The 15,202-nt window shown below is 38.5% G+C and overlaps 3 protein-coding genes across 4 annotated transcripts; 2 read left to right on the forward strand and 1 right to left on the reverse strand.

Annotated features, from left to right (window-relative positions):
• The first annotated feature begins 380 nt into the window (after positions 1-380).
• On the forward strand, positions 381-6,482 carry trmt13 (tRNA methyltransferase 13 homolog). Its single transcript, XM_083557910.1, has 11 exons — positions 381-544; positions 703-752; positions 858-924; positions 1,899-1,961; positions 2,238-2,307; positions 2,527-2,633; positions 2,716-2,883; positions 3,755-3,827; positions 3,926-4,000; positions 4,079-4,484; positions 5,653-6,482. The coding sequence occupies exons 1-11, from the start codon at positions 407-409 to the stop codon at positions 5,819-5,821; spliced, it is 1,386 nt and encodes a 461-aa protein (XP_083414036.1). The 5' UTR covers positions 381-406; the 3' UTR covers positions 5,822-6,482.
• lrrc39 (leucine rich repeat containing 39) lies at positions 5,995-9,966 on the reverse strand. The gene is made up of 9 exons (XM_083557911.1): positions 9,828-9,966; positions 9,498-9,687; positions 8,614-8,719; positions 8,383-8,539; positions 8,096-8,232; positions 7,525-7,670; positions 7,197-7,349; positions 6,257-6,399; positions 5,995-6,122 (listed from the first exon to the last, which is right to left on the reverse strand). Exons 2-9 carry the CDS (start codon positions 9,623-9,625, stop codon positions 6,058-6,060), a joined length of 1,035 nt encoding a protein of 344 aa, XP_083414037.1. The 5' UTR covers positions 9,626-9,687; positions 9,828-9,966; the 3' UTR covers positions 5,995-6,057.
• Positions 9,967-10,950: 984 nt separating this feature from the next.
• LOC310736211 (dynein light chain Tctex-type 5) lies at positions 10,951-14,619 on the forward strand. Of its 2 annotated transcripts, XM_083559577.1 has the most exons (3): positions 10,951-12,123; positions 12,332-12,433; positions 14,150-14,619. In XM_083559577.1, exons 1-3 carry the CDS (start codon positions 12,118-12,120, stop codon positions 14,510-14,512), a joined length of 471 nt encoding a protein of 156 aa, XP_083415703.1. In that variant the 5' UTR covers positions 10,951-12,117; the 3' UTR covers positions 14,513-14,619. The 2 variants fall into 2 exon arrangements, with proteins under 2 accessions (XP_083415703.1, XP_083415702.1); XM_083559576.1 differs by lacking the exon at positions 10,951-12,123 and having other exon boundaries at positions 12,284-12,433.
• Positions 14,620-15,202: the final 583 nt, after the last annotated feature.

The following is a 15,202-nucleotide window of genomic DNA, read 5'->3' on the forward strand; positions in this document are numbered from 1 at the left end:
AAACTTTAAAATAAAAGCAACAAACGCAGGTATTATAATATAAATTAATATAAAATATATATAGGAAATAAAATACACTTATAAATGTTAATTGAATTTGAATGAAATGTTTTTCTATTTTCTAAAATAATATTAACATTGGTAATGATTAGGCAGCTTGCAGAAATCGGTGTTTAAATTACACTTTTGAATATTTGTTTTAAAAAATTATCTAAATATTGCGATATTTTATTTTGCAATGTTTTATAATCGTTTTTGAGTCGTTTATGTTCGCCTTTTCTCGCATTTAATTCTTTTATTTTGACAATCGTTACTTCTCCTGCGGTGAAGTATGTAGTGCACATCGGTAGTGTGTCTTTTGTGCACTTCATAGGGCACTTGCTGCGTTAATTTGAATTCGGCCAAAATGGCGGCGGTGGTGCTACCGGATGGAGTTGCGGCTCCTCTACCTGGACGGTGCGCTTTTTACGTGGCGAAAAAGAAACGTTACTGCAAAATGGTGGTCGGAAAAGGGAAAAGATTTTGCGGCGAACATGGAAATGTGGTACGTTTCGTTATTTAAACATTAATTCTGGTCTGTTTTCCAGATTTCCGCTGAGTCTGCTAGCTGCATGCGCGTGCACAGAAGTGAAGGGACGAGGTATTGCATGAATCCTGTCACGTGCATCTTGTTTATTTGTTTGTTTGGGTGTTTGTTTGTAGGATTCAGACAGTGATAGAAAGCGGATCCCCTGCCCGCTGGACCCCAAACAGTAAGTATGAAGCACGTTTACACTCACTGTCAAGATTGTATTTTAACAAATTTTAATAATTTTATATTTATATCGACAATATGATCTACTTTTTTCTTTTGACAGCACTGTGTATGAGGACATCTTGAAAAAACACCTGGAAAAGTGCAATTCCAAGCAGAAGCCCAAACCTGTAAGCATTTCATCTCAAAGAGACTTTATTTCCTTTATAAATACTTCTTTCCTACTTGTATCACAATAAAGGTATTACATAATTCTTAGCCTGACTGTAGAAATAAAGCAGATTTCTATTGTAAAGCTTTCAGTGTTTTACAGAATTAAACTCCATGTTAATGCCTTGATCCTGCCTCATAATCGTAATAAAGACTAGGTCTTAGTTATAGCATCAATTCATAGGATACCTAAGATTATCTTCTATATATCTATAAATCATCTGTATATACACTGCATAATACACTAATAATACACTGTAATAATACACTAATAATACACTGCATATTGCATTTATGTATATGTTGAATTTCACAAATTGACAGTCCAGATACCAAGTAAACTTAATCAATCACTAACAACAGTAATAATATGTACTAAAGTAACAATAGGTTTTTATATTCCTCATTTGTGAAACATTTGTGTTAATAATTCTGACAGTCATCAACTGAGTTTTGAAACTGGATCGTTAATAAAAAAAAAAACAAAAAAAAAAACATGTAAAATAGTACTGAACTTTATTACCAAAAAAAAGGTCTGACTCATGAAAATGTGCTAAATGAAACAAATATGAATATATTAATTATATAAATAAATATTGAGGGACAAAAGACATGCATTTAAACCAAAAGGAAAAGTAACACCCCAAATATATAAAGAGTTGCATCCAAAAAGAAGAATAAAAAAAAGCCAATTCAAATAAGCAGCACGTAATGTCAGCGATTCTCCTCTAGAGGCCGCTCTCGTACTGTATAACGCATATATAAACTGTATAACAGAAAAACAGTACCAGCCAACAGACTTATTAAACACATGAATAATGAATGAATCATTTACTACAAAGTGCTTACTGTGGTTCTGAGTTGTGCATCTTATCTGAATTTTTTTTTTTTTTTTTTTTTTTTTTTTTTTTTTTTTTTTTTTTTTTTTATAAAGGTGTACTATGTGCAAGACATCAACGCTGGTCCTGGAACTGAAGATGATGATGCTGTCGATGAGGTGAAATCAATTATCACTCATTAACTCATAATTTAAAAATGCTCTTTAAACATTATCTTATCAGATGGTTAGACATAGTAATGTTTCCCTCTGTTTTTTTATTGATGAATAACAATTTTTGTTACTAAATTCTTAGAATTAATTAGTAGATAATTATTAAATAAAGATATACCTTTCATGAATCCCTCAGAAACCTTGCAGGGGGGATGAAAATGTTTGCATTCGTCAGTAATATTTGTAAAAAAAAAAAATTCTGAATGCTGATAATTGTTGTAGGTGTCCCTTGCTGAGAGATCGAAAGAGGAGCTGGATAGTCTAATTCAGAAACTGAAGACTGCAGTAAAAGGTGTGTGTGTGTGTGTGTGTGTGTGTGTGTGTGTGTGTGTGTGTGTGTATTTTTGTAAATTGAGACTTTAGCTATCTGATCTATATAGTATTTGTTTCGAATGGTTTGATTAAATGTTTATTTTACATTCAATTTTTTTCCTTTGTGAGAATTAAATGCAGGGCGTTTGTAGCTTTTTTTTTTACCCATCATCTATCATTCCATTTCCACACATTTTAGGATTAAACACAGAACCTGATGCCAGCCTTCTCTCTCATCCAGCTTTAAATGAAGCCCTCAATGATCCCAAGAATGGGAATTTTGCTTTTAAACATCTCAAGCAGCAGGTAATTATTCATCACCACTCGTTTCAAATAAAAATAAAAGTACATTTGTACTCTGCATGAACACGTGTTGTGTGTTTAACAGGCCTCGATTCTGGGGAATATGGAGGCTTTGGAGCTGCTCGGGCCTGAGAGATGTTATGTGGAGTTTGGTGCTGGAAAGGGTAAACTCTCCCACTGGATTCACGTCGCCCTCCAGGAAGCTGAGAATGTCCACTTCCTGTTAGTGGAGCGGTCTAGTACTCGCTTTAAGGTATGCATTTTCCAGCATTACTCTAAAACGCATGCATAAGACCATGCCCCTTTTCAAGAACAGTCACAGAGGAGACACCTCCCTCCTGAACAGTCACATAGCCCACGCCTCTCTCTTGAACTGTCACATAGACCACGCCTCCCCCTCAAACTGTCACATAGACCACGCCTCCCCCTCAAATTGTCACATAGACATGCCTCCTTCTAGTTAACAGTCACATCGACCACGCCTCCTTCTTGTTAACAGTCACAGATCACGCCTCCTCATTAAGTCACATAGACCACGCCTCCTCATTAAGTCACATAGACCACGCCTCCTTCTTGTTAAGTCACATAGACCACGCCTCCTACTTGTTAAGTCACATAGATCACGCCTCTTTCTCGTTAACAGTCACATAGATCACGCCTCTTTCTCGTTAACGGTCACATAGACCATGCCTCCTTCTCGTTAAGTCACATAGATCACGCCTCTTTCTCGTTAACAGTCACATAGACCACACCTTCTGTATAATGGTCACACAGACCATGCCTTCACCTCGAACTGTCACATTGACCACGGCTCCTACCCATTTATGGTCACATAGACCACACCTCCTTCTATATCGGTCTCACTTTCACTGCAGTATAAAAGTAATAAAGCATGTTATAGTGTTTGGTTATAATAATTAATTTTGTAGTGGTAGCACTGTGCTATGTCGCATCATTCAGTCATTTATTATTAAAATAGCTCAATGGTCTTAGTTTTAAACCTGATTCGTGAAAGAAATTCATGCACTGGTCGTGTTACATTAAATATCCACTCTTGTTTCTTTTTATTGTTTTAGTTTTTTTTGGTCTTTCTTTTCTAAAATGTGTTTATTTTATTTGTTAAGGTAGACGGTAAACACAAAAACACAGACTCGGCATTCGACAGGCTACAGGTTGACATTCAGCACCTCGACTTGAGTAAGTGGTGATTTTTTTTTTTTTTTACCTAAACTGGGAAATTAAGATCAAGATATTACATGTATAATAATTTTTTCACCACATTTGATGTCCTGTAGGCAGAGTGCCGTTTTTACAAGAAAAGCAGCTTCCTGTAATTGCAGTGGGCAAACATCTGTGTGGTGCAGCAACAGGTGAGTAAACTGCCTAATTAATTCACGTTTTTTATAATTATTGATTATAACCATTTTCTTCTGGCATGTTCTTCACAGATTTGGCTCTGAGGTGTTTATTTGAGTGTAGTGCAAAAGACAAAGACAGCGAACCTCCCAATAAACGGATAAAACTGCAAGATGATGTAGAAAGAGCCGCTGAGGTGATGCGTTCTTCTGAAAGCAGCGAAGAGGTCGCCGTGTCGGGGCTCGCCATCGCCCTCTGCTGCCATCATCGCTGTGAATGGAGGCATTATGTAGGAAAGGACTTTTTCCGAGAGCGAGGTCTCGGGGCAACTGAGTTTTCAGCTTTCCAGCGCATGTCCAGCTGGGCTACGTGTGGAATGAGAAGAGTTAAATCCATCTTAAATCCTGAGAAATCCTCACCGGAGAACGACAAAGATGACGAAGGACAAGAGGGTGAACATGAAGGGAGTCCTGATGACATTCCTGATCATCTTAATACGTGAGTGCCGGAGTGTTCTGTTTCAGTAGAAGAGATGGGCAGAGAGAGAAATGGCATAGAAAAGTTGTAGATAGTGGGAGAGAGAAAGAGAAAGAGAGAGATGTAGGAAAAGCTTGGGTAGATAGAGGAAGAAGGAAGATGGACAGAGAGAAATATGGATAAAGTGACAGTGGACATACAGACAGAGTGACATGGACAGAATTGAGAGATGCAAGAAGAGACAAGAAGAGATTGAAAGACTGCAAAACGGAGAGATTATGGATAGAAAGAAAGGGGAGATAGAGACAGATGGAGACGACTTTGACATAGGAAAGTTATATATAGTATTGGGGGGGGGCTGAGCATTAGGGAGATGGAAGCAGCACAAGAAGGGAGTGAGACACTGCAAATTTGAGAGATGGATGAAAAGAAATGTGGATGGAGAGAGTGGAAAAACCGACTGAGCTATAGAGAGACATGGAGACGCATGGTGAGACACAACAAACGAAAATTGTGTGGGAGAGGAAGGAAGAGACTTTGGAGATACAGACTGGGATATAAAGACATGGACGGAAAGAGAGACACGGCATAGAAAAGTTAGCGATAATGTGTGTGTGTGTGTGTGGGGGGGGGGGGTCATTGGGGAAATGGTGGAAAAGAGATGAGCAGATAAAAATATGGATAGAGAGATATAGAGAGACAATGTAGAAAAATTAAAGATTGTGTGTGTTAGATGGAGGAAAAGCCTGAGCTTTGGGGAGATGGAAGCAACACAACAAGGGGGTTAAAGTCTGCAAAAGGGAGAGAGGTGTGGTCAGATAGAAAGTTGGATGGAGAGACAGTGGAGATATAGACTGAGAAACAGAGAGAGAGCGCGACACTGCGTATCGAAGATCGAGATAGTGGCGATACAAAATGAGAGAGATGGACAGAGAGAAATAGGAAGATTTGAAAGAAAATGTAAGAGGAAATGGGGTGAGGGAAGAGAGATATAGAGAGACACAGGTGAGAGAAAGATGGAGAGAGTGCCTTTACTAGCTGCTGGTTTATTTCTCTTATTTCCCGAGTCAGCACTGATATTTCTTTGGCTCAGGAGAAAACTTTAACACCGTTTTGTGGATTGTTTCTACTGAATCAAGTGTTGTGCTCTTAGTGATGTGTGTGTGTGTGTGTGTTCTGTTACACATAGCGCTGTGTCAGCAGAAGAACGCGAGCATGTTGGACGCCTGTGCAAGATGCTGATTGATCACGGCAGGCTGCATTACCTCCAACAAAGAGGCTTCAAACCCAGTCTCAGAATCTACACAAGCCCAGATGTTTCTTTAGAGAACGTGCTTCTGACTGCACTTTCCAGCTAAACACACACACACACTCTCTTCCTGATTGAGACATACAGCAACAATGAACGATAAGCTCATTTTTAGTTGGTTTTTTTTTAGGTTCAGTTTTGTACACAGTGGCAGCAGCAAAAGAGAACAACACAGCCCTCAGTAGTCCTAGACTATAGAGACACAGGACAGACAGACAGACAGACAGGACAGGACGGGATCATCAGGACGGAAAGCACCAGTATCAGCCAGCATGCAGGAACGTGTCACGCCACTTCGTCTATCGAACCGTCCAGCGTCACATTTAGCACTGACATGTAAGTCTGTGATCCTGAAACACATTTTTAATGGACAGCAGGTCAATCACAGGTTTACAGGTTTCTTTTTATTTATATATCATTTTATTGAAAAAAAAAAAAATCTCTCAGCATTTGTAAGCACAGTGCATATTGAGTATGGCGTAACCTCTTTTGCGGGCTTCGTGGATATAATGGTGCATGAATTCTCGGCCGAACATCTCCCTATCGTTCTCCTCTTCGGCCATGTCCTCTTTAAGGTCAGGAAGAGTCACGTCGTATGTCAGAGGGTTGTCTCGGAAATTTACAAACCTGAAAAAAGAACCAGAAATATTATTAAAGGCTCTATCAATTATCAAATAAAAGGTAAAAAATTTACTATTTTTAGACATGAATGCTTGTATGTGGCACGTGTGTGTGTGTGTGTGTGTGTGTGTGTGTGTGTGTGTGTGTGTGTGTGTGTGTGTGTGTGTGTGTGTGTGTGTGTGTGTGTGTGTTGGGACACCTGATCTTTCCTGCTATATGTGGTTCTTTTCCAAACTGTTACCACAAATCTGGAGGCACTCAATTGTACAGGACGTCTTTGGATGCAGTATAATAAAATTTTGCATTCACTTGTACTTGGAAACCCAAACCTGTTCCAGCATGGCGATGCCCCTGTGCACAAAGTGACGACCTTGAAGATCTGGTTTACATGCTTTGGAGAGGAAGATGAATTGGAATGTTGACTGCACTCCAGGTCTCCTCACTTACATAAGTACCTTCCTTTCTTTATACCCTTGTGGCTGGTGACCATAAATATCCATAACCACACTCCAAAATCTAGTGGAACATCTTCCCATAAGAGTGGAGGGAATTATAAGAGCAAATTGGGATTAAATGTGGACTAAGATCTTCCTCTCCAACCTATGTAAAGCTTATCTTCATGCTTTGTGCCCAGGGGAAGTTTAAGCGAAGTAAAATTGAATGCTACCACATACAGAGACGTCCTGTACAATTGTGTAGTTTGTGGAAGAAACGCACATGACTGGAAAATCATGTAAATACTTTTGTCCATATAGAGTGTGTTCAAGATTTCTGTTTTATTTTATTATTTAAAAACTGTACACCTGAGGTTGGACATGCCCTCCATCAGTGGAGGAATGTCTCTGAGCTTGTTCTTGCTGAGCACCAGCGTGTCCAGGTTGTGCATGAGGCTGATGTTGTCTGGCAGATACTCCAAATCGTTTCTTTGGAGCCACAGTGTGTGCAGCTTCTCCATCCTTGAATTAAAAAGAGAATAGTGGATTTGTAGGGCATTTAAAATAATAATATTACATCAGTGACACCTTACAGCTTGAGCATAGCGAAGATGTTCACAGAGAGCTGCTCCATGATGAAATGACTGATAAACGATGCAGAAATAAGGACAAAAACAAGTGACGAGAGTTTGCGTACTTGTGAATATCATCTGGTAAGTGCTCCATTTGATTCCCGCCCATGTCCAACCACTCGAGAGCCGGAAGATTCATTACACACTCGGGAATTGTGCTGAACCGATTCATTGAGAGGTCCAGGTGGTGTAGTTTCTTCAAATTGCTGAACTGAGGAACCAGAAATGGAATTCTGTCATAACAGCTGATCTGAGAGCATCTGAGCTCTAAATAAACCTTCATATGAAAGACACATTCTGGATTCTGGTAACAGCATGGATTTTTGTTGATGGTAGCTGATGAACTGCTTTGTTATTCGGTTAAACATAAAGAAAAATGCAGGATGTAACACGCAATATTTTAAGCCACTTGTTACTACGACTTGTTCATTTTAAGAGACCCGTCTTATTTTCTTTTGTATTTTTGGTATTGCTCTTCAATAAAAAAAAAGAAAGTACTTCTTATTCGATTACTCGATTAATGGATGCAATAATTGGTAGAATAATTGATTACTAAAATAATCGATATTGAACTTATTATTAAACAGAGACCCTAACCTTATCTTGTATTAAAGCCACCAATCAAAATCCCACTACCTGTTGTGGAAGCTCATCCAAATCCCGGTTCATTGCCAGTTCCAGTCTCTCCAAACACTCGCAGCTGCACAACTCCTCCGGGACGACGTTCAGTCTGTTGTAACTTACAAGTAGCTCTCGTAGCCGGATTAGTTTACCTAATGAGAAGAGCATTATGGGAGCATATAAAGTCTGGAGAACCTTGCACGTTTTCTAGACATTTCCCTGGTTAAAATAATTAGAAAATGTTAAATCAGCAAAATACACAAAGCTCAGTTACTCCAAACCCAGAATTGGCTTCTACTGACCAATTTCTTTAGGAATTTCTGTGATTGCGTTGCGTGAAAGGTCCAGAACAATAAGACTCTGAAAGCTGGAGATAAAGCGAGGGACCTTCTGAAGCCCTGTTCGGTGAAGCTGCCATTCCTGAAGCTGAGAGAGCTGGACCAGAGCTGCAGGAAGAGTCTACAGATCCATATCTGTGAAACCATATGGTGAGGTAAAGAAAAAAGAATTTATTGCAGTGTTTCTAAAGGTACCTTCCACTCCTCGTTTTCGATGCGTAGGATGATCCTCCCATCCTCGGTCACAATTTTTTCTTTTAACTTAGCCAAGGTGATCCGATCCTCCCATGTCCCAGTCAATCTGCAGAACAGTAGGGTGGCCGAGAAGTGCAAAAGGCCATTAACAAATCAGAAAACAAATAACCAAACTAGTAAACACTTACAAATCCGAAAACAAAATAACAAATCCGAAAACACAACGACAATTCAAAACCGGGTTTATATTATATGAACCCAAATACAGTACATGAAATGCTGCATACACAGGATTAGGCCTACATAGTTATTCCTTAAATTGTACACATTTCATAAAAAACAAAATTAAATGCACTTGATATCAATAAATGCATCATGTAACCAAAATTGTGTGTTTTATGCATTTATTATGTCAAGCCATTCAAATTTAAGTTCACATACATGAATGTTTTTAACAACTGCTCTGACATAAAATGACATTAAAATGTAATCAAAAGTGAAAGTTTTTATTAAAATTCTAAGATAAATAGAACAGAAGGATAAAGTAGAATTTACAATATAATAAAATAGTATTTGCAACAAAAATATATATATATATGTATGTGTATATATGTGTATGTGTGTGTGTGTGTGTGTGTGTGTGTGTGTATATATATGTAGAGAGAGAGAGAGAGAGAGAGAGAGAGAGAGAGAGAGAGAGAGAGAAATGGACTATGGGGTATAAACATCATGTGGAGCAGCAATTTTTAGTCACGCACTTCCACAACAAACTTTGACTTTTGATTCTTTGTCAAAAAGAGAAGTGAGGGGTTTAACCGTTTCAATTCACATGAATTCATCCTACTAGTGTTTGCATTCATTTCCAAACAACAGTTTTCACCCACCTTCCCACAGTTGCTCTGTCCCTCTGCTCTTTATCTCTGTTCAACTCCTCCTTGTTCTTCTTTATCCTAGTTTCCCATAAAGCTTTGACTGAGTTCACCGTCCCAAAACACACAGTCACACCGGTCATGATGACCCTGTCTTATAACCTGTATGTCTCAGTGACTCTAACGGTGGGGGGAAAACACTTTCCTGTGGAACGGCAAATCAAAAAGAAGCCAGAAGATATAGCACAAGAAAAGGATCTAATCATTTCTACACAGTGTGATCTCATATATAACAGTGTGATACCACAATTTGGCTAGAAACCAATGAAAATAGATTGCACTTACCGCACTTAGCCATTAGAATTTTCTTTTTTCGCCCAATTCCCATGTGCTTAATAACACATTATCCTGATTGCATTTGTCACTGGCTTTCTCTCATGAAGTGTAAACTCTGGGAAGGAGCTAAAATTAGTCACAGAGCTGAGAACAGAAACGTCACATGGCAGAGTACAAGGGCAGCTGCCTGCTGACACTCATACGTGACCCTCAAACACTGTTCTCTACAATGAGGAGCAAAAGATCAGAATATAAAACCTACAAAAAGGAGACATTTTATACTACAATCAGTCTGTACACCTAAAAGGTTGCTGAATTAATGATCTTTCACATGCAGCTGTTCAGCTCTGTTTCTGTTCATTTCTTTCTCTGCACATGTGCATACAACTGATGGATATTTCAATGATTTAATGACGTAAATGATGTGACATAAAAAAAATGACAATATCGAATATGTACAATGTATGTACAAATGTTATACACAGTGCATATACAGATAATATACAGTATAGATATAAAGATCCCATTGCACATTTAGTTCCTATCTGCTGGTTTATTCGTCAAGTCAAGTTTATTTCTATAGCTCTTTTCACAACAGACATTGTCTCAAAGCAGCTTTACAGAAATCAACAGTGAAGGTGAATGGTGTGTATTTATCCCTGATGAGCAGCCATGGTGACTGTGGCAAGGAAAAACTCCCTTAGATGTTACAAGGAAGAAACCTTGAGAGGAACCGGACTCAAAAGGGGAACCCATCCTCATTTGGGTGACATCAAGAGTGTGATCATAAATCTTTCAACAATACAGAACACTGGAGAGTGAGAACTAACATGAGTACTGGAGTGTGTGATAAGTAATGTTCTTTCTACAGTCTTATACAGTCTTTATGGTTATAAAACTAGGAGCTACTGAGCAACTCATAAAATAGCTCAACATTTGTGATCATCACAGATCCAACACCAGCTTCTCCATGCCACAGCTTTTAAACACTCCAGGAGATCCAATGTCAAAACTTCACAATGAAGTGGGATCCAATTGGCACTAGTACGTCTCTAGATGGTACGGGACGTTTGCGAGTTCGGCATCTACTTCTTTAAAGGTCCGTAATCTTCATTAGGTGGAAGGATGAGGTGGGACGTTCAGCCTCAAGAGTGTGAGTAAAGTCAGGTACAGATGTAGATGAGGTGAGGAGACCTGGAGTGCAGTCAGTATTCCAATTCATCCCAAAGATGTCAGAGCTCTCAGGACACCTCTCAGGACACTCAAGATCTTTCACTCTAACCCATATAAAGCATATCTTCATGGAGTTTGCTTTGTGAAAAGGCGAATTGTCATGCTAGGACAGTTTGGCGTATCGAAGTTCAAGTGCTAATCTTATATAATTGTAAGAACCACACATGGAAGAACCGTTATTGCTTTTTAATAAAGAATTATTTTCCCAAACCGTTAAAAGTTGTGCCAGCGTCATTTGGATTCAACTTCATAAAGATTCCGGACATTTTTCTTTGAGGACAAAGTTTCTCCATCATTTAACATTTAAAGGCTTTGCGATGGAAGAGTTGGTGTTGAAGGTATAATGATCTCAGATGTTGAGAGAATTTATTGCTCAGTAGCTTCTGGTTCTCCAGTAACTCCAACTGACTGAATAAGACTATAGAAAGGACATTACTCATAATCACACACTCCGGTGCTCATGATATTTCTCACTCTACAGTGTTTTAATGATTTATAATCACACTCTTGGTGTCACTCTGATGAGGATGGGTTCCCTTTTGAGTCTGATTTCTCTTAAGGTTTCTTCCCATACCATCTGAGGGACATTTTACTTGCCACAGTCGTCCCAGACTTCCTCTTCAGGGTTAAGTACACACCAATAAAAATATAAGTGAACTTTGTTCTATAATTTTTTCATTCTGTTAAGCTGTTTTGAGACTTTGTCCACTGTCAAAGGCTCTATAGAAATGAAATTTAATTTAATAATTTTCACTTGACGACGACTTCATCATCTGTGACTTGGTTACTTTCACAGATTGTGTCAGAAAATTTGCCACGACAACTCCTGAGTCACCAATCGAATTAAACAAAACCAATATGTTTCACATTCCTGCTCCATTTTATTCCAGAGGGTTCAAGAATGCACCCGGCTTGTTAAAAAAAAGTCATGTGATCAGCTTGAACCAAGATTTTGTGCCCCGAATGTTTACACCCCTTTGTGCGGTGTCTGAGGAACGAGGTGGAGTTTACAACACTGCTTCTGTCTCATTGTGTGCAGAGGAACACATCTTTCACCTCAAAGAACATGATGGTAGGAGTTTCTTTGTTGCACTGTTGCAATACATGTAGGATTTGTATTTGATATATATATATATATATATATATATATATATATATAGTAGAATAGCATCTGCATTTATATTATTTTTTCATTCTTAAAGCATATAAGATGCAATTATTACACTTGGAAGGTAATGTGGGAAGGCGGTCTAACCTTTTTACTGACACTGTTTTATAAGCGAGAGATTTGTAAGCCGGGTGCGTCCACAAAAAAGCGCACCTCCAAACGAGCAGTGAAGAAAGAGGCATCATCGCTCAGCATAAGACCTCAACGGGAAGAGGTATGAGATGATGTTATGATTATATCTATATAATTCATCCAATTTATGCATTGAAATTTGTGTTAAGTGTTGGTTATGGTTCTTTATGACGATACTGATAAGTGCAGTTAAACAAATTGTAATTGGAACAACCTGCAATTAAACAAATTGCGGGTTGGTCAAAATTCAGCTGATGGGATTCTGACAAAGATCAGTTCTTGTGATATTTCTCCAGTTTCTGAGTCAATGCATTGACACACTTAGAATGTGGATTAATTTTATGCTGACCTATAACAATACAACTTTTAAGTGACTACACTCCAAGGTGTGATCTCTGCTGCTCTGATTCTGATCTTTTAGTTGTTCCCCACACCCGTTTACGTTCTATGAGTGATCTGGGTGAACCGCACCAAAACTGTGGAATTCTCTCCCCATTGAGATTAGACAGGCTAAATGTTTTAGGGTTTTAAAATCTACTCTTAATACCTACTTTGTCAGGATAGCTTTCAGGTGATTTTTTATTATTGATTTTCTTTATTATTTTATTTTTAGTTCCTATTTTTATGCTTGGAAAGCACTTTAAGATGTAACTTTTAAAAGGGCTAAATTAAAATAGATTATTATTATAATAATTATTATTATGGTTATGTGTTGTACCCAATAACGATCATGGTGGGCTCAGTTTTTTTATCATTTGTATTCCTACAGCCTATGATAAATTACTGCATGTTAAATACCGTTCTTTTACATTACGTCAATGTACTTTCATTTTGTCAGCACTTTCAGTCAGAAACACAAGCAGTTACTCTGTAAATGTATGAGAATAAAAGCAGAGGTGCTGATGATGGATCAGTGTAATACTACACTGACCAGGCACAACATTATGAGATTAAAACATTATGAAAGGTGAAGTGAATAACTGATTATCTCTAAATCATGACACCTGTTAGTGTGTGGGATTTATTAGGCAGCAAGTGAACATTTTGTCCTCAAAGCTGATGACAAGGACCAAATTGTGACGTCTAGACGACTGGGTCTGAGCATCTCCAAAACTGCAGCTCTTGTGGGATGTTCCTGATCTGCAGTAGTCAGTATCTATCAAAAGTGCTCCAATGAAGGAACAGTGGTGAACCTGCGACAGGGTCGTGGGCGGCCGAGGCCCAGTGATGCACGTGGGGAGTGAAGGCTGGTCCATGTGGTCCGATCCAGCAAATGAACTCCTGTAGCTCAAACTGCTGAAGGAGTTCATGCTGTTGATGCTCAACAGATCAGGACTGTTTTGGCAGCAAAAGGGGGACCAACACAATATTAGGCAGGTGGTCATAATGTTATGCCTGCTTGATACATCTGTGATAGAGCAATATAACAAATGTTTATTTATTTAATGAAAATTATAATGGCTATAAATTAAAATGGTGGTATAGATGGAATTATACACCTTAAAAGGATGTGCAGTAGGAACATATTCTGCTTCAGGGTGAAAAACCATAACTTTATTATTTACATTTACTCCTCGGATTATTAAAACATGGATTATTTTCCATAATAGCTGTACCTGAATTTCTAAATTATTATACCCATAGTTCAATTTACACTTTTTTATTACATAAATACTTTATAACAAGCCTTTTAATTAACCAATGTTTTTCAGAAATGCATTGATTTGACATGGTGCTTAATAATTTTTTCCCGTAAGCATGACTATTCCTCAGGTAACTGAATTTAACTTTTTTTAAGGACCATGTGAAAGAGCACCTTGTGCTTCACCAGTTTGTTCCACACCACCACTTCCCCAATGGTCTCCTTCTCTCCCTGATGAAGCGCCTGATGGATGAGAGACTCGGTGCCATGGAGTACAGCCCGGCATGTTCGTCTGTCGCCACTGAGCTGTCTGAATCCATTAAAGAGGCAGCGAAAGGCCTCTCCAATGGACGCTATAAACTCATCTGCTGCGTTGCCATAGGGCAGCTCCGCAACTCTGCCGTCTCCTCCTCGAGCCGAGGTGTCTGGAGTCCAGACACAGACACCTTCACAGAGTACCTGTTCAAAAACCAGCATCTGTTCTCCCTGTGCGTTCTCTTCGCCGTGTACCAGGAGTAGGATAAATGTCAATTGGTGAATTACTGAATTTAACACAGACATAATGTACAAATGTTCACATTTCTGTTCTAACATCTGATGAAAATTGCTTATACAATAATAATAAAAAAAATCTCTCGTTAGATTTATTTTTACAATTTCTAACATATTTTAACCCCATAAACCTGTTTGCCTTGGCACTCATACCTTTATCGAGTATCTCTTCAAATCCCAGCATCTGTCTTGTGCATTTCCTTCACTATATACATAGAGAAGGTGTGTACATTCTGCATTGAGAGTTCAAATCAGATAGCTGTTTAAACGCCTTTTTAAGCACTCAATTCAACTACATTTGCCACAGGGGCACTTCAGAAAAACTTAAAAATAAAAATAAAAGTAAACAAGATGCACCTGAGCTTCTTTCACAGTGCTTTATAGCATAATTCATATCTGTGTTTAGATAGAAATCCTTTGCCTATAAGTCCATTAACAATGGACATTGTTCCACAGCAGCTTTACAGAAATGACTGGTTTATGAATACACTGATAAGCAACAGAAATGATTCAGTTAAAGTTAAAAGGGGGTTTAATGCTATTTCATGCATTCTGAAATATTTACACTGTTAAAGAGTTGGATTCTTATAGATGTTTGCAGATGATGTTATTTGTGGTGAGAGTAGTGAGCAGGTTGAGAAGAGCCTGGAGAGGTGA

This window comes from Silurus aristotelis (assembly GCF_946808225.1).
Source record: "Silurus aristotelis genome assembly, chromosome: 13".
Lineage (NCBI taxonomy): Eukaryota > Metazoa > Chordata > Actinopteri > Siluriformes > Siluridae > Silurus > Silurus aristotelis.

Coding starts and splice junctions, on each gene's coding strand:
- trmt13 (XM_083557910.1), top strand. CDS start 407: ATGGCGGCGGTGGTGCTACCGGATGGAGTTGCGGCTCCTCTACCTGGA. Junction 753..857: donor TGCCCGCTGGACCCCAAACA/GTAAGTATGAAG, acceptor TTCTTTTGACAG/CACTGTGTATGAGGACATCT. Junction 2,308..2,526: donor ACTGAAGACTGCAGTAAAAG/GTGTGTGTGTGT, acceptor CACACATTTTAG/GATTAAACACAGAACCTGAT.
- lrrc39 (XM_083557911.1), bottom strand. CDS start 9,625: ATGACCGGTGTGACTGTGTGTTTTGGGACGGTGAACTCAGTCAAAGCT. Junction 8,720..9,497: donor GACAGAGCAACTGTGGGAAG/GTGGGTGAAAAC, acceptor ACTGTTCTGCAG/ATTGACTGGGACATGGGAGG. Junction 8,540..8,613: donor TCGAAAACGAGGAGTGGAAG/GTACCTTTAGAA, acceptor ATGGATCTGTAG/ACTCTTCCTGCAGCTCTGGT.
- LOC310736211 (XM_083559576.1), top strand. CDS start 12,287: ATGTGGGAAGGCGGTCTAACCTTTTTACTGACACTGTTTTATAAGCGA. Junction 12,434..14,149: donor TAAGACCTCAACGGGAAGAG/GTATGAGATGAT, acceptor ACTTTTTTTAAG/GACCATGTGAAAGAGCACCT.